This window comes from Opisthorchis viverrini (genome assembly GCF_000715545.1).
Source record: "Opisthorchis viverrini unplaced genomic scaffold opera_v5_86, whole genome shotgun sequence".
Classification (NCBI taxonomy): domain Eukaryota; kingdom Metazoa; phylum Platyhelminthes; class Trematoda; order Opisthorchiida; family Opisthorchiidae; genus Opisthorchis; species Opisthorchis viverrini.
Genome location: NW_008751742.1, coordinates 198,532 through 223,086, shown reverse-complemented (window position 1 = coordinate 223,086; position 24,555 = coordinate 198,532). Strand labels below are relative to the sequence as shown.

At 44.7% G+C, this 24,555-nt stretch overlaps 2 protein-coding genes across 2 annotated transcripts in view; one reads left to right on the top strand and one right to left on the bottom strand.

Annotated features, from left to right (window-relative positions):
* Window positions 1-6,172: 6,172 nt before the first annotated feature.
* T265_04885 (hypothetical protein) overlaps window positions 6,173-24,555 on the bottom strand; it is a gene marked incomplete at both ends in the record, with an annotated part of 72,360 nt that continues 53,977 nt past the window's right edge. Inside the window, 4 exons of the mRNA XM_009169745.1 lie at window positions 6,173-6,448; window positions 8,320-8,781; window positions 10,882-11,001; window positions 21,475-21,701. Coding sequence (XP_009168009.1) covers window positions 6,371-6,448; window positions 8,320-8,781; window positions 10,882-11,001; window positions 21,475-21,701 — 887 coding nt within the window. The remainder of the gene's footprint in view (window positions 6,449-8,319; window positions 8,782-10,881; window positions 11,002-21,474; window positions 21,702-24,555) is intronic.
* On the top strand, window positions 23,250-23,495 carry T265_04887 (hypothetical protein; the record flags this gene model as incomplete). The annotated part of the gene is made up of 1 exon (XM_009169747.1): window positions 23,250-23,495. One exon carries the CDS (start codon window positions 23,250-23,252, stop codon window positions 23,493-23,495), a length of 246 nt encoding a protein of 81 aa, XP_009168011.1.

Sequence of the window (24,555 nt, the reverse complement as noted above, 5' to 3'; positions counted from 1 at the left end):
CTGTCAGAACTGCGGAAGTTCATCCGGAAAATGTACACTCCAAACCATCTAAATCAGTATGGAGCGCAGTAGCGAATAGGTACTAATATATGTGAACAGTTTATGCACTGTGCACTTGTGATAATAGATTCTTTTTACGCTGGCTGGAAGTACTCCTACTATGCATGCCACAGCCGAGTTTACTCGGCGTGCGCTAAGGAAGCCATTCAGAAGATAAGGTGTACCACTGGAGTTTGTAGCTGAAACGTTTGGATTACTGGTTACAGATAGTTGACCGTGACCATTCATTCATTGCATTCCACTGCATACACAAACCAACGGAGTTCTCAGAAACGTTGTTCGCCGCGTTGTTAGACCCGCAACAGAAAGTGTGGGTCTAGATGACGACCGAATCACAACAACTCTTGAACTACGTGATTTCACTCATCACCAGCCTCATACAATACCAACCTTGTTATCAAAATCCTTTTTCCAAAAAGCTATGGGCTATTTCTTCTACTAATGACCCCTCTTTAGGTGTCGCTGCAACAGACGAGTGGAGATGCAAGCATTAGATTAGGTATGATACGTTCATTGCCGGTGCAGGATTACAAACATCCTGAGTAGTACTTAGCTTGTGGTGGGGGGTGGTGATAATAACTTCCTTACTGTATTTCACTACTCTGAACTCTATAGAGCCAGGTCAGTACATATAGACTTCAAGTTCGAGTTCCGACATCAGTAGATTAGGATGGCTATTCGGCTGTTGCCTGCAGCACCCTAGACACGGTATGAGTGAAGCACGCCACGTCTGGTCGACGCAGGTGTCACAGAGAGTCCCGAGGCCATGCTACACTGCATGGGAAGAAGCGTAGTGTCAAGCCAAGGCTGTCACGATTGTTCTTGTCTGTGCCCGGTAACCGAGCTAGGCTGGCTTTTCACTCAGTGTCTTCCTGCACACAGCAACCCACATGCTCTCGATCATTCATGGCAAGTACTTTTTTTGGAGGAACTTAGAAACTGTACGCATATTACTTGTTGTCCGAAGGGTTACCGCCACAAAAAATTGATGGCTTCGAAAATCTTAGTTCAGGCTTTTGGTTCAGTTGCATATGTAAGCTTTCGACAGCACTTCGGCTTTGTGTTGTGTTCTGTTTAGTTGTACTTTGTACCGGTAAACGAAGACAGCGGTTGAGGCCTCCTTATGCACGCTACCATAGTTTGTATTGAAAAATGCACCTTGATTATCCAGCGCGTCTGCTACATTCGCTGTGCACGTCTAAAATACAGCTTAGTTCACTATACCTCATTTTTGCTGAATCTTCTGAACGTTCTTTAAATGATCCGATTAAATTCTTGCAAAGAGATTATGGAAATCTTGAAAGGCCTTAATGGGAGCTCAAAAATGACGCGATGTCTAGATGTGTTGATCCGAACAGCGCGCAACGTTTGGAGTCTTATGCCAGTGTTCAGACCCTCATTGAAACATTTGAGTGTTCATTTCGAGTCACGTTAAAGTTGTTATCCTGTTATCCTACAAAATTTGTAGGTATAGAGCGAGTAGAGAGAAAAGAAATTTCTGAGGCCATTATGGTCAAACTGGATCGCACACCTAGCAGAAACTGTGTGAAAAGCAAGAATGAAATATTGTCATCCGCTTTCGTGAATGATTTGCAAGCTGAGCGCAACAGAACACCCTACCTATAGGTTACTTCCACTTTACTGATATACGTAATGACGAAAGGAATCAGCCGCTGTTTTGACTCTCTGCGGGTTTCATTAAGGTCTTCGATTCAGACAGCAGTAAGAATTGCGGATCGTCTCACGACACCTCGGCTGATTGGACATTCATCAGTCTTCAGTCTTGGATGAAAACTCAAGTGAGTGCTTGCGCAATTATAGTGACCGGGTTATAAATCCACAGAAGAGTGAAGCAGGGGTTGCCTTCCTGCTCCGACAAGAGTACAACTTTCATCTAACAGTTATCTACGCAATGTACCGCCATTGCAAGGGTGATGTATCAATTCAATAGATAGTTATTTCATTTCGAACAATTTCTTGACCACAGCATTTCTGAGTCCCATTTGTGGAAGATCATGCTTTACTTTCGAACCCTTACTTAAACATCTTATCAAATATTTGGCTTGTTTCCGGCTTATTTGGAAGCTCAATAGAAAACACCAAATGTTCATCTAAACGGCTGTGATGGCGCATTGCACAGATTTCTGCCGCTATATCTAAAAACCTAACGCGCAGAAAAAGTTCAGTGAATGGATGAATTGAAAAGACGGGTATTTGATCTCCTTGAGTACTGCACCTGGAGGAAACATAGATACTGGATAGATAGATACACAGCAGATATACCAGACGGCAACATATCGGGCAGTTATGCTACCTTTACTGTCGTACAGCAAGGAAATCTTGACACTCTACAGATGACACATCCGGGCTACTGACCGATTTCACATGCACTAAAAAGTTGTCCGTTGCCTATCTGCCATGCTACCCGAAGGTGTACGAGGACTGGGATACTTCTAGGTTGCCCAAGCCTGAGCAGAAGCTGAAATGCAGAGATCGGGTTCGAACCATGGACCTTCCGGTCAGCAAATTTGCGCTCTGACCACTGAGCCATCTCACCTGCACTTTTTGGAAAAAAAACTCTTCGGCTCAAAGGTCAGCAAATTGCGCTCTGACCACTGAGCCATCTCACCTGCACTTTTTGGAAAAAAAACTCTTCGGCTCAAAATCCCACTCATCGAGATCATTCGGAAAACAGAGTCATCGGAATTAAATGTAGTCTGAGGTTAAACTATTTAGAACAAGTGACTGGAACTTGTAGCCAAAAAAGCTTTTCTACGGATAGCAGAGCAGTTGAATTCGGAACCTGAGACATTCGAAAATCCGTTATTGGGACAGTCTTCAGCCAAATTTGAAAAGTTACAGTTTCCAGTTTAGGGCATGGGAAAACCTGTTCGTTGCAATAGGCATGAGAAAGACTATGAACGCAGACATCAGAAGTTTGGGACTCAACACACCTCAGTGGTGCAAACCCAACGAGCCATTCAGGAGGAGCTCAAACTCTATAGATCAGCCCCGACCACGTGGACTTGCTCAGGCTGCGGACGAACGTTGTGGGCCATCAGCGCTCTTCGGCCGTTCCAATGAACTTAAAAAGGTGGAGCCATTTTCTGAGCAGGATCTTACTGACACTATCGCCCTACGGGTGAAGTCGCAATTTGCGGCGATTGATTCTACCAATAGAATAAGGCAGCATCGCAGATGTTCCATACTGTTGCTACCAACGAGTGGCGGTCAGACCCCAGGTTGAGATCGAATTGTGGTTCCATCGACAAACGCTGTATACTAGGTCAAGGCCGAAACATTCCTAAACTGACTCAATGGTGTCATTCAGAATCCGAAGTGCTCTCAAAGAAGGCCGCGCTACTGCGGACAAGGTTGAGGTAGTTAGTGTAAGATGGATAGCTGGATTTTAGGTTTCCAGCCGCTGTAGTCTCTGTTGCAACGATTGCCCGAGACGTGGGATGTTGCGGCAGGATTCATCCACCAGCGAGTCTTCGAGTATTCAGGGTGGGCACGGGGTACCAACAGACAAAAATTTCGAGCTTCCGGATGTCCTGCATGCAAAGCGGCTCGTCGCTTTGGATGAGCGTTTGCGCAGAGACTGATTTTTCTACTCTCTCATTAGGTCCTCATGAGCTACAGAAAGGTGTACCTTGCTGCATTATATGAAAACCAGTGTCTTCTTTGGTCTCATCTCTGGGTAGATCAGTATCAAAATGCTTTGGGGCTTTCGGTTTCATCATCTCACACCAGAAAGGCTAGTTCTAAAACACTTGTTTGTATGGAGGATTTTGTCCCACTGTCGTTAACATTGCTAAAGTTGTTAGTAGAATCCCTCCAGGTCATCAGTCACCACTTCCACAGTGAGTTGATGGGCGGGTTCCGAAAACGTTTGTAGGGGTGTGTGTCAGGGTGCTGAGCTACTTCAATAACAAACATGTTGCTGGTACCAGCATTTATGTTATCGTGTTTAGGCTGGCTGGGAGTTAGCCACATTCCTCTGCATGTTCGCCCGCCTGTCTTATCTCCGCGGGTTTATATTGGCGCCAGAGGCTTGTATGTGGTGTATGCGTGGGTACTCAGCAGTTTGACCTGAGAGATCCGACTCGGATGTGAACTCTGACTTAACCCTCATCTTTCGGTATCTGCGAATCCCAACAAATAGTGTGGAAACTTACTCACAAAACCACAGCCATACTAAACTACCAAACTAATCGATAAAATGACAAAGATGACCTAGAACCGAAGTTTTTGAATACTGCAACGCTCCTTGTATGGCCTTAGTACTGAATCATGGAAGACAGCGCTGTTATGGTATGAAAAGAACAGATTGACAGCTCAGCTTGCCCCTACTTCAATCCACAATTCACGGAGAGCCTCATTAGTTAGAGACACTATTCAACACTTGGTGACGAAGTCAACCAGTCCACCATTGGTATTCTTCTCAAAAAGGAGAAATCCCACAAGCTATACGAGATCGTTGTTCAGGCTAGGCAAACCGTATCACGTGACTCGAGCTGCGCGACCGAGGGATAACTGCGCCATAGCCTAACTGTATGTTAATCGCACTGCCGAATAGTCACCGGTGGTCGAATGTTGTAGTGTTACACTGCTAACCAGGCTTGAGTCGCTCTAGGCTTTTAGGATGGAACACAGTATACACTGATTTGGTAGCAAAATGCGACATCAATTAACATTCGACTTCTCCGAACGCTACCAAGGTAGGCTGTTCCCTCCAGCTTTACTTCACTTGGCTCACTCAGATCAATCCACAGAAGCAAAGCAATGAGACCTCGTCCGACTGGGAACCCTGCTCGCTCAACAATCGTTTTTTGATGCGGATGACATCATCAAATGAAATCAACCGACTTCTTCATTGCCATATCAGCATACGAAGCAGCGGCTAGTGAGATATCAGGAGTTTGCTATGGTCGAAGTGGGAATTGAAACAGCTCCAGGAAACTAGTTCGAGGACGTCACTGATACGGATGATCAAGAGAACAGATACTGAATGACTCTCGGACCGCAAACAATTCAAACATGTAAAAGCAGCTAGAATTGTTGCACAATCTGCTGAACTAAACGATGCCGGATTTTGCGAAGTGGATCGTCCTAATCCCCGGGATAAGCGTAGTTCGGCGCGTTTGACGCAGTTCTGACAAATAATCTGGATTCGTTATTCCTAAAACAGATACTAAATTTTTTCGATGACATCCTAGTGCGACTTTTTTGCTTCATATCTGGTTGATAATTAGGCAACGCTCTTTCAAGTATGCACTTTTTTCATGTCTTACTTCTCATATGCTGAGAATAGACGCCTGAATCACCCAAACGCGGAGAACTAAACAGGAATGTATCCACGCAACGCACTACTTTTAAGCTGGCAGAAAACTCTTCAACGGCCCCCGACCGGCCTCGCCCTTCTTGCGGCTCACTAGGTAGTCGAGTTTCCGTCAATCTTGTACTCTACCTGAACCCAAATTGCACAAAATTAGCGAAATACACTCATTTGCACACCAATTCGGTTTTGACGGGAGACTCACCTGGAGCCCAGCTGAACCTATCGTTTATGTACTGTGCAGGTCGCCTCATCTTTCAGTTGGTACGATATTCGAGATATGGCAATACATTATATATGGATGTACCCAGTTAACTCAAAGAGTAAACCATCGCAACAAGTTCAACTCGTTACAAACTTTGTCGTCATTTGGTACATTGCTTTCTTTCTTGAACATGGTCGCATGAGTGCGCATGCCACTTGCAACAGATACGCGACCTGTGCATCCGTATTAAAACCAACTCTTCAACGCGACTGGGTTCATTCGGCTTTTCATGATACGAGGAATTAAAGTGAATGAACTCCCGCTTGAGGTTAAAGAACTTCAAGACAAGGTTGCGAACAGATTGCAGTCAACAAGCCATGTACGAATGGAGACTTTTGTTAGGCAAACCCGCCACGAAATAAGAACCTGGGATACCTGTTGGTAGTAGTTGGGGTATTCTGTCAAGGAGACTTTGAGAATATGGAAATCTTCCGTTTTATTTCGTGGAAGACGGCAGTTACAATCCACCCTTGCTAAGTTAGTGGAAAAGAAACGATACGGAAAGGCGTCAAAAATGTATGTGGATATATGTATAGATGCACATGTATACAAAGACGTAATATGTAGTGTATGTAATATGTATATGTAATATGTATATGTAGATATATGTATATGTATATATGTATAAAAATCTCGGTATCTTTTATTGACAATTTCGTTGAGGGGAGAGGGGGTTGGATGCAATGGAGGTGGTGCTGTTGTATGTACTACGCGGCGACGAGGTCTGCACTGCGCAATTCATTCCGTGGCTCCAAATAACCTTCCAGGGACATTTCCACGTATCCCTAAATAAGCAACCAGAAAAAATGGGATCATAGTATGAGAGTCAACAAGCTGGAAAATGGTACACGCTCATGGGGTACAGTACGGTTGAAGTGTTGATAATTATGCAAGATGACACAAGAAAACTGGGCGGTTGGGGTTTGAAAACAGAGAGGATTCACAAACTGTGCGCCAGTGATGGCTGGGTAAGAACTTTCGGTAAAAAAAACCCGAGCTGAATGATCAGCAGCACTGTAATAACTCTAAGTGCTCCTTCCACTGTAGTTTTAGCAGGCCGATTCGCATGGGCATTCGAGGTCGAATGTTGTTCACCGCTTAATGAAGACAAACACCGCCGTTGTCAAACCGGGAGAGCACATGTTCATACTGATCGGCTACTAGGTCCAGTTTGAAATAAAGATAACATATTTTCCGGGCTTCTGAACAGAACAAAGGTGTAGTTGCTAACCCCTCTTCTTTTGAACTGTGCCGTGTCACTGTAGCTATTTTTCACTTTCCCTTAGACGATCTTGACATACAGCACAAGGCAGAGCAACTGCTAATGTGAAACTTTCTGAGAAGCAACAAGAAATGTCCCAAATAGTGATTAGTTTTGAAACGGTGTTCTGGTTGCCTGTTGAGCGTCCGACCGCGTCGTGACCGAAAAACATGAAACAGGGACTGATGAGCCCCAAGAAGGGCGAAATCGGTCGTCGGCTACCGCAGGGTCTTCAACAACCTTATGAATGTAATGTATACGATGAAACAGGACTTTTAGCTGTATTGAAATACGGAAACTTGAGAAATTCAACTGTGGGTCTTCAAGACTAAACGTGAAAATAACACGGGAGCAAGTTGAATTATTTTAAGGGTACAGTTGGGACAACACAGAAGCCTATTTGAAGGGGAATACAGACGAATCTAGACCCGAAACAAACCGATTTAGGGTTGGGAACAGGAATTTTTTCAATGACGATCGTGCACTTTCTTGGATGATATCCTGTATGAATGCCTCTGATGACCCGTTTGTTCGTAATTTAGGTTTCCGGAAACAGACTTCCTTCTCCCCCGGCATTCTGCATTCTGGCATACAGCGGAAATTGGCTGGCTTGGGTCATACTGGTGTATGACGCCAACAGTAAGACCGATCACATGCTCAACATGTGACCAGGCTTACCTTCGGGGAGTTTCATGTTACTGCTATGAAGTTCACACGGTTAGGTTGGTTAGGTTAATTAATGGGCCACATAGAGCAGAAACAGAGGTTATTAACAGCACGACGAAAACACTGAAAGTGGCGTCGACGGAGTGCATTTCTCAGCTCGATCCACTTACAAGATTGTAGATATCTTTTCTCTTTGAGTCTCTTTTTCAGGAGTACCAGTCTCTTGTGGATCACGAAAACCGATTTTCTACAGAAAAAACTTTTGCGTTGAACAACTGACAGAAGTATGTTACCGTCACAGCGCAAACATGAGGGGAGGTACCATCGGAAAGTCAGAGTGGTCAGGTTACTGTACCGTGAGTTGTGCAAATAAATCCAAGCCTGTCAATGGATCATTCAGTTATCAGCAAAGAAGAGATCTCTATGTCTGAGCACCGTCGTCTGACAAAGCGCACACTACAGATGGCCCCCAATAGAAAACCGACAAGAGCACGGTGCTTCTCGACTTTGCCGAAAAAATGTAACACTGAAATCGACCTTAACCAATCTGAGTAACTTAGAAGGAGCTCAGAAAACGCGTAAGAGCAGCACACTATGTTTTGAAAACTGAAGGTGAATGTGATCCCTCGAAGGTTAGGACAACCAAATGGAGCTCGGCATTAGAGTGATTATGTAATATAAAGGAAAAACGGGTGAGAAAATAAAACAAGGTTTTCATCGGGGACATACCTCGGGTAGGTTGGTGTACCCCGGGAGCGAGACGGTCCGCACTGGGGGAACTGGTCGAGGACGGGGCACTGAAGAACTTGTAGAAGGATTAGTTCCGCTTGTTTGTCTAGACCTATAACCGCTTGTAAGCCCACTGTCTCTTGACGAAGAGCGGAGAGTGCTTGAAACTAAAAGCTTAAGGTCATCCAAAAGCGATTTTGCAGAAGGTCGCAGGGATGGTTCAGTGTGCCAACAGTCCAGCATAATCCGATAGACCTCAGCGGAGGCCATAGAAGGTTGAGCATTCCGATAACCAGCCGCTAACCACGGATCAATATCAGCACAGGACAAACCGGGGTACGGAGTGTAACCCAGGCTGAATAACTCCCAAAGGTAGATTCCAAATGACCAAACATCGCTTTTTAGGGAAAACCGGTTATCGTGTAAACTCTCAGGAGCCATCCAACGAAAAGGCAGCCGCTCCTGAAAAAAAAAGGATCCGCAGTAAGTAATCCTTTGGGGACCCGAGCCCCTTTTGATAGCTAATTGGAGAGAAACTGGCGGTAATGATCGTCCTTTACCTGACTGACACAGCTTCCTCAAGGAATTGAGACAAAAACAAACAAAAAACTCCATTGCAATACAGCTACCGTAATCGCGTTTAGATGGCACATATTTACGCCAGGAATACAAGTTGTTGCAGCGGTTTGACAGTAGAGGGCACAATGAGACCCATGCAACATTCTCCTGACGGATCTCCTTTAACCTACACACCTCATGCATCAAACATTGAAAAACGGTAGTAATCTAGTGTTGATTATACGCATATCACAAAATTCTTAGTTCCGTTAGTTCAACACCTCACTCTTCCTTAAGTTGTCAATGGAAGGAAAGCCTATGCAGAGGAGTTCGACCTCTTCAAAAGAATGGAGAATGAACGGACCAAAATCTTCCGGTTTTGAAGCTATCTGTTCTTTGGGATGCGAAAGTACAACCATCCTGCAGTACACTCAATCAACTAGGACTTCGAAAAAGGTCAAACAACTTTGGTCGTGTTGGGGGTGTCCGTATTATGGCAGAACGAAAAGTACATACATTGCGACTAATGGATACGGATGGTGGTATTGAAAAGATCATCACAAGAAGCTCCGCTTAAAAGGAAGGATGCTGCATATAATTACAAAACCGACGTATGTGACTGACGCTTTACCTGCGCCCCTGTTACACTATAATGAACTGGATCGTATTTCCATACTTTGCTAGCGGTATTGAGGTATACAGTGAGTAATTTGAAAAAAACGAGCAAGGTAACAAGGAGTAACAAATATCGTAACTCGATATTTTGGCTACCGAAGGGCGATCTTCACTGGGGATAACGGAACATACGATGAATATAAGCATGGTCAGATCTGGTTGATGTCGGTGCGCATGCGGGGTCGGTTTCTGGAGTGGAAACACCAAATGCGGTCACTTGTGACCGAACGACATCTAAGAGCGAACGCGACTAATTAGCAGTCTTTGTTGACCCGAATTTCTCTACCACAATTCGACGAGTTGTCTAATCATTTCCGCAACTTCCACATTTTTCACATTGTGAACAGTATATTCTCCTTACAAGAAACCTCCGACCAAGAAATGTTTAAAAAACACAGTGCAAGATAAGCCCTTTGTACTGGCAAAATGGTCGAGCAAGGTGTACTTTAGTGGGTGGCGGGTACTCCATTCGTCATGTTGGATTCCATCCCGTCATCGAATAAAAACAAATGAACTGAGTTCGACTCGTTGAAAGCGAGTAAAGATGTGACGTGTAGTCGCCAACTTATGAATGCTCGCATTATATGCCAAACCAGTGAGTGACGATGACTCCAAGGAACTGTGATCGTTGGCTTGTTCGCTGAGCTGGGCAATCTGGCTGCAAACGTTTCATCACCAACCGAGGTGACATCATCAGTGCGTAGCGGTGGGTAAGTGGTGTAGTGTAGTGGTAGTGCACAACCACCAACCCATCGCTACGCACAACTACGCACTGATGATGTCACCTCGATTGGTGATGAAACGTTTGCAACCAAATTGCCCAGCTCAGCAAACAAGCCAACGACCATCTACGCTACCTGAGCTACCGACATTCTCCTCTATAGAAAACCAAGGAACTGTCCTCTTCTCGCTGTGGGTCTTAGCAGAGCAGACCAGACTGATCTAAAGATCGTGTGTACGCACATACGTTGTGAGCCATTGTCAGTTATGGTACATGGCGGAATGATGGTTCAGTTACCTATAGAACGATAGCTCATGCAAAAATGACTGTCCTGAAAACAGGATGGTAAAATGCCAATGAATAGTCCAAAGTGAACAGTAGATAGTCTTGTGCAACTCAATATTTTTCCCGAACTAGTCAAAATACACTCATTTGTTCACCGTGACTGGGTTTACCGTCAGTGTATAGTCTTTCCACGACTTCCCTTGGGAGCTACTTCTTAGCAGGCAATACACTAATGAATGCTCCGCAGAAGGGAGACAACGTAATTCCATTGAAAAATCGACGGTGCAAAACTGGTAGAATGTTGGGAGAGGTTAGATCCTTACTCGGAACTCATCCACGTAGCAGCCATCGACGAGGGGGCAACTAAGTCCAAAGTCGCATAACTTGGCTACGTAGCCTTCCGTAACCAGCACATTGCGAGCAGCGATGTCCCGATGCACAAGCTGAAGTGTGAAAGGGAGAGGAAAAAACAAAGTAAGTTGTTGATAAATACCTCTGCTGCTTTGCGACCAGTTGGGCGTATGTTTGGGGCAAAACTAAGCCACAGTAGGCTCACTAGAAGAACAAAAGAACGAAAGTCATTCTGATAAAGTCTGATTGCAATCAAATTACTTTTCACTTAGCGTGAGACAGATCTGATCACTCTTAGGGTGGGGGAGCCAAAGGCAAGGGTGTCGATGCATCGAAAATTCAGAATTCATTCATTCATTCGCATACAACGTTTGTCCAGCCACTTGCTGTGAGTCACACATGATATGTTGAGCATTAGCCTGTAAACGATGGTCAACAAGACGTCTTACGTCGAATGAAGTCCGGCAGAAATCATGACGTACTCACTCGCAATGATGAACACATAAAATGGTATGTAATGCCCAGTTGAGACATTAGAATGTCTTCCCCCGACTGGCAACATGGCTTTGGCCCGGAAGCATGTTACAGAAAATCAGTCACCTCATCTCACCAAAATTGTCATGTTTGGGTTGAGCTAGATCTTGGTGCAGTGTGTGATCGTGCGCGGGGCCGCATTGCGACTAGTGCCATGTACGCACACACGTTCACAATGCCGTGCCACGAAAAGTACAGGATGACCCGGCCACAGGAAGCAAGGACGATTGTGTGACCTCAAAATTCTGCCAGGAAGTGCGTAGGTGTGAGCATATTCTAACAACGTATGAGCAACGGCACAACTACATCACACTGTCGATATTGTGTCGAGTGACAGGCTTACGTTTATGTCGGACTAGCGAAAGTCTGAGTCATTGGGACGTGACAGCCGAAAGAACAGTGATTCGTGAGTCCCTCTTCTCGTCAATTAATCCTTAATAATCTTACAAACGAGGCCACGAACTACTATTTGCGCTTCGTACATGCTTACAGCGAGAAAACACGTTTCAGCATACAATGCACTTGTGCTTTGGTCTAAAATCAACCTTGGGTGGAATGACAGAAAGTCAGCACGAGGTTATCCATTCCCGTTACACCGCGTTCCGAAAGTAGGGGAAGAGAATAATAGTGTGGTGATAGACACTCGTTTGCAAATTAGTGTTGACTGGGGACTCGAACGGAACTGTACAGACGAAATGTTCGAACAGTTCGCTACTCAAGGACGGCGCCCTAGTGCCGGTTTTTCTCGCAATCTTCACTGCACGTGAGGACCGGCCGAACTGGGAACGGTAGTTATCCTGCCCACCATCACAGTCAGTGTTCCTTAACCCGAGCAAACTCGTTCGGTTGGTTCTGTGACGTCACGAATACACCAGTGAACACTAATAGGAAATCTTCAAAACTCAAAAGGATGAAGTGTAGTTTGAGTGTAAATCACCAAGCAGATGACCGGTTTGGCCAATTAGCCCTGATGCGAGAACACATCACCGATCGGTGGCGAGGTGTTGCGGTTTGAGGCGTGACTAAGTTTCATCTGGTGACCGCCTCCATGTCCCCTCCCTGGAATTCGGAATGACTACTCGGTAATTTTTTATACCCCCATAATCGGGTTTATTTTCCTTGATTTTGCGACATTTACGTCGTTTTAGGTAAGTGACCAGCCACTATCTGTTTCAGCAGTCGAAATTCAACGTCTTTCTCATTAAGAGCGGGAGCATCTTATACTTAGTGGTTGCTTTGAGTTGCTTAAACGTGAACAACAGGTAGAATAATCAAACGGGTACATCGATAGATCCCGAAATTATATATGGTTGTAGGATCGTGATACGACTTGTGACAACTGTTGACCTTTTCCCTCTCGAGTCAACACTGATCGGGAATACTACAAAAGGCAACCGGTTAGGAACGTCGCCTTAGGGTTAAGTAAAAGGCAATGGGACACCCAACCCAACCTAGCCGAATTACCAAACATTAGTCTGAACAACCGGCCAATCGGCAGCTGGCTTTTCTGGCCCGACTACTTGGTAGCTGCCCCGCTGCAATTTTCAGGGTCTCAGTAGGCTCCGAGCATTGTGAAATTATTCTCGGGAATCTGACCTTCCTGACACCTTCCATCTCTCAAATCAATAAACACGGATCGAGTAATCAAGCCCCAGCTCCCTGTTCTCCCCTGATTCTCTGTAATCTCACATGCATACTTGTTGGTGGAACATGACAAATTCCCAGCGAATCGCTCTCTTGGAGAGGAAACAATTACAAGCGAGATGCAACATAGCGCCAAGCACGGTAAAAGGGCTTGCATGAAACATGCAGTAGATCGATGTTGCTGCGTGACCAGGATATGCAGTACAAAGGTAGAATATGGCTGATATGATTAGGCTTCAAAGCACCTCCAAAATGAGGTACCACTAAGAACATGCCCATAAGTTGTCAACCACTGATTCGTGCAGGGATTCGAACTGGAATTTGATCGCACAGCTTAATTGACCACTATACTGGAAAGCTGATACAAATGCTCGAAAATATGTGCCTGTGAAATGTTGTTCCCAAGACACCAAAGCGGATCTAACATGCACTGCAATCGACGCTTCTAACCACGGTTCATGTGGGAGTACTCATCGTACGGCCTAGTTGCATTGTCATGGTCGCCTGAATTGTCAAGAATCAAGCCAGCCGTGTGACAAGTGTAAGAACCCGGAAATACAGAACCTGTGGCGTCCAGAACAGTGAGTGAGTTGGTCCGTGTTCAAGGTTTCGGGTCAACAGTACGCAACACTCAAGTGCAAACACGCTTCTCTGTTGAGACTATTCAGGTGTGTACGATGTGCGCTGGTGAAATGGTGGTAATGCATGTCTTGTATGTCAGGTGACCTGAGTTCACATCTCCGCAACACCGCCAAAAGTACACACTTCTCATAAACCATAATAGGGATGAAACCGGATTCCGATATTCTCTGCTTTGGAACGGAGCGAGCAGAACTGCACCAGTACATGGGTACGACTGTCCAGATGAGAGTAATATTGCAAGCACTGTTGGGCTTTCTCCATATGTACTGAGAGTTCCTGTGATTTCTTGAAAGTTGTCATTCCTAAAGTTCCAGCCCCAAAGTTACATTTATAAATAGATTAGAAGGTCCATAGTATAACAAATGAGATTTTAGTGGTTAAAGACCACAAAAAAATTGAACTGTAATGCGTTTTGATCCTCTAAGAGGGGGCCACTGGTGGATTAGGACAAGGCCAATGGTTTTGTAGATTGCTTTTTAACACCTTTTTGGACGTAGCCTTTTTGCTGTCTCGACTGCGTTTTTGCAGATGGCTTTCGATCGATTAGGCGGCAGTCGGAAAATCACGTCGAACGATTCGGCCGGGTTGATTTGCAGGTTCTCATCGACCAGATGGCTTGCGATTGCATTGGTCAAGTGTTCGGCTTCTACGGTTCTAATGCAGGGTGGGAAATACTCAGTTGCTACCTGTGAGAGGCGCCAAGCCGTACAACCTACATAGTTCGTGGGACGCTCGTGAAAACGAGGAACCATACGGTGGCAATCTATCATGCTATCAACCTAACTTGCAAGCTTGTATTGAGTAGACGGACACAGGATACATTGAGCCCAGCCGTACTGAGAAGGACGATCCCAGAAGATTTATCCAACCAGATTAAGGGAACGTCATCCCTAGCTCACATATTCCACAGCTATTGTTTGCTTAATCGTGACAGGGTTTCTGTGATACAGTGGACGTCGAACATGATGACAGTCCACATAAGTTTTTTCCGCTCACAAAAGCTGTATCGAAATGGAGCGATTACAGATGCAAGGTGACAATATCCATCATTAACCCAACTAGAGCGTTACGTGATGTGCATAGTCTAACTGACCTGATTGAATAAATCCCCAAACTGAGCTTGCGCTTTTAGACAACAAGCGCCGGTTCGCGGGATTCTAAAGCTACAGATATTGCACCAAAGCTTATCAAAATATACATGTGTTCACCGGAACCGTCCATAGACCTCAACTAAACTACGAGGTTGTTTAAGGTGTCATGCTACGATGAGGATGCTTTGGACTGTGAGAATGAATACAACCATCCAAATGAGCAGCAACTCCGTCTGCTCGCTTATAGAGATCCCGGTTGCGTGACTTCGAGCTGCTGAATGTGCATGGCATGGTTATCTTGTATGCCTAGCGGTGCCAACTCCCTCTCTCGCAAATCCTGTAAGTGCTATTCCAGTCACGCTAAGGCTGGAACATCAGCTAACTGTTTGTTGTCGTCTGACTGTGTCAGTTACCGGAAACCCCAAGTACATCACGAGCTCAAGTAAGTTGGCCTCAAAGGGCTCACTTTTGTTTCGTTATTTTAACTTGTATTTTAGGGGATGCATTAAAACGGTTGTTTTGTTGAGGTGGGAATTTCACTTGTCCAACCAATGTGTACATCCAATTCAAATCCTCTCAGGTCGATGCACACATTGGTTCAGTAAAAATCAGGTCGTACAGAAATTCTGTCCACCAAGAGTAAAAGCTCTGTTTAAATAAAGGGCGGCACCAGGTGACGTGGTCAGTCAACATGAATGACGCATAAAAAAGGGAGCGGGCTTTGTTGTGTTATTGGATTGTCATCTTCCGAATGAAGGCTTTCCCGGAAATTCGGAGCTTCCGATCAAGGGGTAGTTATCGAAACCAGCACATCAAAGTATCAGTCTGGGGGGCTGACAATATACCTACCTATCAGGTAAAGCTTGCTACGCATCAGCGGTATAACAGTGGAATTTCGCGCGTCCGCGGCTGACGGAACCAAATGAAATGTTAATATCTTTTAACTATTGTGCTAATGAATGCGACGAAGGTGAGTCATTGTGTCAGAGCTTTCTGAGTTTATTCGTAGCCAGCAACAAACATAAACTCTCACCTTTCACACGAATTGAAAAGCAAGACATTACACTGCCCATCTCATCGAAAAGCACTAGGTCAGGATCCATTCGATTTCCATCTCACTAAACATAATAATAGCTAAGGAATAACAGGCAAGTCGTGCGGCACCATCACAGCCTTCTTCCGCTACGTGTGACTACATACCACACACCAGTCGGTGACCCGATAAGCCAAGCTCACACCGTTGATGAGGTATGTCTGGGTCGAGCGCACTGGAGAACACAGACCGGTTTGTGCAGTATAGCACCAAGCGATAGGGCAGACAATTGAGTTAGTATTAACAGAATTACCGACGCGAAGAACCAAATGCTACCATTTCTCTTTCCAAACTGTACGCACAGACTGTTTCTCACTCAAGGTCACGCAGACTAAAAGTCTCGCACACAGAAAGCACACCATGTGACTGACTAACGGTCGCTTCCAGAGGTGGTAAGGTAACCGGCATCAAGGCACGCAGACCACTGATTTGTGAGCTCACAACTCACGTACGATCAATGCTCCCTTGTAAGGCACTGAGCTGAAATCACAGCTATATTCCATGGTAAATACGAACAGTGGGTAAGCTAAAAATGCGGCTTCTAGAACAGAGATAAGTATTGTTAGGACATGTGCATTACAACGAGGACCTGATTATCCCAGTTTCGATATGTTCAACGCATATCTTAAGAGAATGTGTCTAAAAGCCTAGACGATTATTGCATCAAATCATAAAGTGAAACAATTTCACTTAGGACTCGAAGAAGAATATGATAGACCCCCTCCAGGCTACTAGCAGGACCACCTGGGGTGGTCTTCCCAGAAAATGGACGTTGGACAATGTCGCGTTTGAGTGCTCACTCTGAATTACATGCTTGCTGATTTTGCGTTCACGTACCTTCCCATAGGCCTAGAAGATTTATCGTTCATAAAGTGCAGACAGTCCGAATACACCCCAACTATTCTCACCAAGGGGTGGAAAACCACTTGTGCGTTTCGCAGTAGGAATTCGATTTGACTGGCTAAAAACAGTCATTGAAGAGGGAATCCACCGTGCTTCACAATATATGGCTCTCCAGCCGAGTCGTTACCACGGAACTAGTCTAGTATGTCTTCTAGAACCTACTTGAGATAACTATTAGGGCAGTAACAAAACACCTGGGAGCGAGATGACTCAGTGGTAGGAAGGCGAATTTACGGTCAAGAAGGTCCGTGGTTCGAACCCAACCTTTGCATCTCGACCTCCCGTGTCTAGGTTTGGACAGTATCCCAGTCCTTGCGCTTCCTTCGGGTCGCATGGTAGCTAGGCACCGGAAGGGTGCTACAGCTGAACGATTATTATTACTATTACCAACACGCCTTTGGGGGAAAATACCAATGGAGTAATAATATCGCAGTTCAATCGTCCGGGTTCATAGTGGATATCTAAGGACACCCAAAGTTCGTCGAGTGGAGCCTGTAGAAAATTGGCACAGGACCCTCAGCTTACGAGAACAGTGAATGACTAAAGACAGGCAGGGAACAGGGAGTTTGACGACAGCCAATAACGAACTGTGCGCAAACAAGACAACGGCAATCTGTTACGAAGTTTGTTTCAGTTTGGGATAGATCGGTTGGTTTTCATTGATTGACCTAGACATTTTCGAATGAGTGTGGGGAGACGCACGACAGGCTACATCAATTCCCCAGTATAAGATTTTAATGAGTATCCGACTAGCGACTTGCAAAGGGCCGGCGTAAGTACTAACCCATTCTTGTTTGGAAACTGCCACTGAATTCTGGACCCGTGCATTTTGGCACAATTTATGGACCAGTAGCTCCCACAGGTCATCGATTAGATAACTACTAGGATGATTTATCGTTCACAGAGTGCAGACAGTCCGTAAAAAAGTCGTGTCTTTACTTCAACTACATAGCTCACTATTGTTTTGTCCATTTATAAGCCGACAGACTGCTCACGTACTACGTACTGATGACGTCACCCAACTGAGTGAACAGAATACAAACAACCAACGACCAGCATTTCTCTCTCAATATCTACTACCTTATCCTCAGAATACAGTAATCCAACAAAATCTGACTTGACGGAAAATTGTCGAGAACGAGTCTGAGTAGTGGCTTCTTTACGAAGCTTGCAGCCAATCTACATCACTCACCCAGAAGGCAATCCTGGGTGTTGGAGAAATCACCTGTATGGTAACATAGATCGATTGAGGAAAATTTCTGCCAGTGTTCAATCCCCAAAAAGAAAGCTGCAATTTTGTGTCAAGTCACATTATCCCGGAGGACTTTTCCGCTAAGAATATCAGAACGGCTGGCTGTCTCACGAGTGAAATCGAACTGCAAAATGTCCTTAAAAAACGATGGAAATATTTCCTTTGTGGACAGCATTTTCGCCAGTTTATTCATAGTTCAGAGTAAAGGATGCCGTTCGGCGATTGCATGTGAAATTCCCCTTGAAGTCACTGGTTGGTTATTCGTCATGAAGTTCAAGTTACACAGGGTCATACCACAGACTAACTGTCAATTTTTTGGACCGATTAGTTTAACAGCTTGTGAATGTATTTGGATATGCAGAGCAATATGCAAACATGACTGGCTTCGCGAGAGAAATACAAAAACCATTTGGGACAGCAGTTGTCTCGCAATTCATGAAACATCTGTAAGACAGAAAACGTTTCGCAATGTGCAGTATCTTTCGTTATAAGACCCAACTTACTAGGAAGGACATTCAACGGGGCGGTTTTTTTTGCTATTGGGATCGCGTGTGCTAGAAAGAGGCGTTCGTACTCCAAGGTGTGAAATTACCTCACAGTAACACTGGAACCGTCGTATAAGTGGTCAAAAGTTAATATATGTGGCCCCTACCTCACTTCGTTCGATATATAGTGTGGATTGAACCGATTCCCCGCCAAGTGATCCGCAGCTTGTGGTTGAATACGGTTCACACCAACATCGTGACATCTGGACGTACATATCGCAAGTCTTGACTGTATTCTGTACTTCAGTACCGATATTTTGGGACCAAAATATGCTGACGAAATTACAACCTTATCCGCTGCGGTGTGCAGGCCCAAAACAGGCCTAAGAACGTAACACTGAAACGGCTAACTGTGGTCACTGCAACACAATCTCACATTTATTTGAGGATGTTATGGGACAAGTGTACAGAAACTGTTGGACGGAGAATTCCGAACTCTTTCGAAGCATTATGATGTGTGCTCTCTAGCCTCGAAGACCAATCGTTATGTTAATTGAAAATAGTCGACAAAGATGTGACGGTTTAGTGATTGATTTTCAGAACTTTTTAGATGTTTTTTTTCTGATGACAAATAAATGAACAGAAACAAATAAGACGAATCCAAACGCCACGAGTCTCTGTTACGTGTTAGAGCAACAACCGCAGAACGTGGACGAAAGCGTGAGCGGTCATTTCAGCCAGTGCCATTCCCTGGTTCGAATCCAACCTCAGCGTCTTGACTTTCCTATCTAGGCTTGGACAAATTGACAGTATCTCAGCCCTCGTGTTTCCTTCAGATGGCATGGCCTCCAGCCTCAAAAAGGCTGATACAAGTGAACGATTATTATTATTATTACTAAAACCCAGTGGCGGTAACTGGGATTTTTAGAGCCCACGCCTTGGGGTACTGCTACAGTGTGAACATAATTCGATAACTAAGACGCGATGCGCGCAAGCCGTGGGTTCGGCAAAGTTCAACAAATACGTCTTGAGGTAGGACTTGGTAACAACGCGGTCGTCGCGACTTCACTGAACGAAAACTGTGGTTACACTGCATGAGGTTAGTGGCGTATGATTGATTATGCGATCATTATTGGGTTCGAACGTGCATACCATTACGTCCAGAAAAGTCGAGCTTGTAGAAGCAAACACAAACAAAGGAAGATCTAAGAAGCATGGACTTACTGTCATTACTGGTCTCGTGACCACTGCTACAGGAAATGTGCTTCGAAAGTACGACTTATCGTTTGTAGCATTCGCGAAGTAACTTTATGTCTTCAAAACAACACTGTACACAAAGTGACTGTAGTTGTTCCCTGGTATCTTTGGTTTCTTGGCATGTCAATCCAACAGAATCTGACCCTGAGGCTTTCACCAGCCTTATGAGTAGTGTGTTGTGTCAGGAAAACATACTGCGAGATCTCGTGCTGACTGAAACGCGAGGCGGTCTTCGCGCAGCACATTCGGTTGAAGAATACTCATGAACGAGAGATGTAGCTGCGATTTAGGGGAAGTGTCCCTTTAACACCGAATTAGCTTGCGAATGCGTGTATTTCGCCAATTATTCTAGCGATGTTTGACTCGGCATTGTTTTTGGTTCTGACCTTCAATTAGGCAACAACTCGAGGAGAGAAACGGGTTGGTGTTCTCTATGGAGACGGGATGCATACCAACAAGGTGCACCCGATCTTCATAGTAGAGTCATGTTGGGTAGTATTGTGGAAGTATAGAATCGAAGAATGGTCAATGGATTTTTGTAAAAAATTAGTCCGCCTTGTATTATTGCGTCGTACATCAATCATAACTCCAATCTTGAGTACGTGTGGGTTCTGCAGGTGTCAGGACCCCAATGGCTAAGAGACATCAGTGAGTACTAGATGAGTCAGTCGGCAGATGATAGTTGGTCGATTTCGCTGACCGATTACCTGTCATGAAATCAAGTCCTCTGCTAGCTCGTTTGTGTATAGTACCAGCCTAAAAATAGGCACATCTAATTCATCTTAAAGAGGGAATTGGAACTATATGAAATTACACACGGCAGATTGGGATTTTAATTGGCCAATCCCACTTGTTACCGCAGTTTGTCTGTTCGGTTAGCAAGAACCAAAGCAACCTGCTTTAAGTACTTGCTAATGTCATGAGATACGTACCCTTAGTGTAGTGTAATTAGTAGGGTAGTTGTTTTAGGTGGAATTTGCATTCAAATCACTCTTGTTCGCACATTCCTATTACGGCCCTGGCTCTAGTAATCTGGCAAAGCCATACCAAGAAGGTGAATCAAGGGGACCTGTGTTTCGCCCTTATTCGAGCTTACTGGTACTGCATAGCATTGACTGTGTCACTTGGCTGTAACATGCCCATCTCGTACACCGGATGTCCGGGACTCAAATCCTGGCACTGATGATAAGCCCCACTAAGAAGGAAACTCGAGTAAGTAGTGATGCGTACTTAGTCGTCGAAACATTTAGCAGGATAAAACGAATACTCTCAGTTGCACACGACTTTGGTTTTAACAGAAAGCTCCACTGAATCCAGTTGAATCTCTCGGTCACGAGGTCATTGTCCTTTATGGCATGCCCATAAGCGAGTCAGGTTACCATGTTGAAGTTTTATAGTAGTCACGGTAACGTACCACCTTTCTCAACACAATACATACCAAGCGTGTACTCGATAAAAAAATATCTGCGAATCCTTCAGAAAAGTTAACTAATAGGTACGTTGGTTCATTTGTCCTTGCTGGTCCGAAGATAGACGATTAGTTCAACTCTCGTCCACTTGCAAATATGGAATACGGCACTGAACAGTGCAAAACCGCAAACAAATATCATGTACTTCAACAAAATACGAAAACTAAGAAGAAACCACGCTGTTCTATGGCTTACTTTAAGGGATTCTAAATAAGTGAGCGCATCTGCCACGTGACACCCGAAACGCAGAAGGGCCTGAGGATTCAGTTTGACCAGATCGGGGGTTGACATTAGGTCCAGGGAAGAATTAATGCTGGGAAGTTCCACATCATCGACTGAAACGGAATCCGAAGGTCGATTTTGGCGCAGGAAATCCCGCATGTTCCCATGGACCGCGTATTCCAACAGAATACGAGGGCAGCCTAAAAATGAATAAAAAATCACTAATCGAAGGGAAACGTAAACAGAAACTTCTATGCAATGTTCACGGATAGAACCCATCTAAAAGGAGTGCTCAAGAGTGAACGTCGGGGCATTACATTCCAGCACTCATTCGTGAATCATACGTGCCTTAACTTAGCATCCGTTTTTTCTTTCATTTATGGATAGATAATGTGGATGATGATTTAAGGGGACGTTTACCCTACATATTACCATCAGGATGGTAAGAAATCACTTTAAATACGGTTCATATGAATTTGACGGGACCTATCAAAAGTGGACACCAGAAGGCGATCGTAGCAGGGAGTTTCAACCACCAATCCACCATCACGGTACATACATCAACACACGTATCAATTCCTTGTGGAAACGACCTTTAATTAATGAAGTGGCAGCAGACGAGAGGAAGCAGTTCATGAAGTTGTTCCACACGATGACAAATAAGCCATGTGGGGTGGGCGGGAAACACAGTAGAAACACTGAAACGGAGAAGTTGGTAAACACTCGGTTATAATGAAAGCAGACAAAACGCCTTTTTAGGTTTCTGGTCCCAATATGTGTCGAACCAAATGAACAAGAAGTATCCAGAGTGCTCGAACAAACACTATCTCCACTCCCCACTTTCAAAATGCTGAATGAAGCTGGCCACACTCGAAAAATCATCGCAATACTAACGGACCAACAGCCTGTTGTTTGTGAATGAAATACACAATCATACGGTTTTACCAGGACGCTCATTAGATATTTGTCCATAGTCGATTCTACAAAGTAGCAGACATAAAAGATTACGGTCTTCGCAGCCAGGAATACGACACTAGTTGTTCAAAAAGCCTGCACAAAATTTCGCGAAATCCAAAGCAATCAACCTGGGTCTGCTGGGGAAAATGGTAAATAATTGGATAGCAATCTGCTCGCTTTTATGTGAAGACCATTTAACAGTGTATGGATCATAGGTAATATTACTCTGTAGTCAGAAGCCCGGTAGTTAGCAGCAACCCGGCATTTACCCGATTAGGTGACTCGATCGTATGAACTGAAAGTCCAGACGAAAATGACCCGCTTTTTCCTGGTGCGTACAACTATGTTTTACTTGCCGTATGCATTGGGAAGTCTTTGCTGAGTCTTTCTCGAATACTAATCATACCCTCTTGTTCGCTTGTATTGTTGTTCCGATCCCTGCTACGGAGAAACAGATCAGATTGTTGGACCTCTCAAGCCCTCTCAAGATAGAGGCCATGTCACGAAGACATCATTCTCGTCCGTCGAAACGGAGTAAGTGGTCTAGTTCAATTCTTCCGTTTTTAAAGGAAGGTTGACCACGAACCCCAGTACAAGAGGCGCTGTGCGCTGACACACAAATCCTATTGAGGAACGGAGTGAACGATGTGTTCCATTATATCAGTACCAAATGTTGTAGTGACGGCGTGTCTGAGCTTGTGTAGGTTAGTCGTCAGGTGAGAAAACCCACAGCTTGTACTATTATCAACTTGTTCGATCAGATTATCGCAGGCTTTGCTGTCTCGATTCGAATGCGAGTTGTTGACACTGTCAACGTCGCTATCGCAGAGGCTGTACGACAGGGTGTGGCGGGGCCTGGAAGCCAATGGGCGTGTACCGTGCTACAGGGTTTCAAGGTCGTACAATTGTCAACCTTCACAATCATGGCAATCGTGTACTTTTGTGACGCACGGCTGAACGCGCTCAGAAAGTTACTCATGTTGACACTGGCCGTAGCGATTGTACCCAACGCCAACTCTCCACTGGGGCCTATTTAGACCATTGGATCTCAACGTCCGCGAGACAGGTGCAAAATGGTCGGCTCCGTAGGCTGAGAAAGCCTTCCAACTCCTATAAAGGCAACGTACGGAATCCTGAGAACACCATCTAAAGGCTTTGTCCGTTGCCGTGGGGTTTTTGTGAGACAAGTCCATTGCCCCTCCACTTATTGCGCCATTTATTGTGCATTTATCATCGCACTATTCCATCATTAAAATTTCGTTGGCTACCTATTCAATCGTTGAGAAAACATCACAAAATAAAAGAGCAGGACGATTAACTCAAAAGGGAGAGGAAAGCTCACCAATTGGACTTTAAAAGTGTAGAGAGCTAGAGTGGGACCAAAAACTCGACAACGCAGCCACGCAAGATCATTAGTAATCCAAGCGAAAAACAAATATAAAGCGATGGTTTTTACGGAGAAGTAAAAAACAAGAACCACAGAAGAAGAACGAAACTGCGGGATATCCCTACTCAATATGGTGAAGCGGAGCCAAAGTTCAGAAACATATCTACCACTAGTTGGCTTAATCTGTGCTTGGGCCAAACGGGGATGGTGTTGCTACAGCAGAAATTTGCCGGTTCCTGATATCCTGTAATCGCTACAGCTCGTGTTACTTGAATCTCAGTGCGGTGTACAAAAGTTGCCTCGGTTAAAGCAACCCCAAAACAACTGATGAAAGGTTCATCAGTCGATGTGATGGCTGGAAATACTCTTGGGAATAAAAAGCCGAAAGACAGCTACAACCATCTTGACGAAAATGTGTTCGGTAAGCGAAATGTGGTGAGCATTGCTTCTCGTAACAGACAGTGGTCTCAGTGAAGACTACACCTCGACGAAGGTGTGTCAAACGGTGTAATTTCTGATATGACGAATGGAGTAGAAGAATGAGTAGATCAAAAATATTTTTACTCTCCCATCAGTTATTGAAGCAACCTGATACAAACCTGTCCAGCAAGTCTCCATAGAAAAGACAACTTGATCTAAACTGTATCCGTTATGCTGAACGGATGGTCAGAATTCACAGCAATAACGGGAAATCAAATTTCAGAAATCAG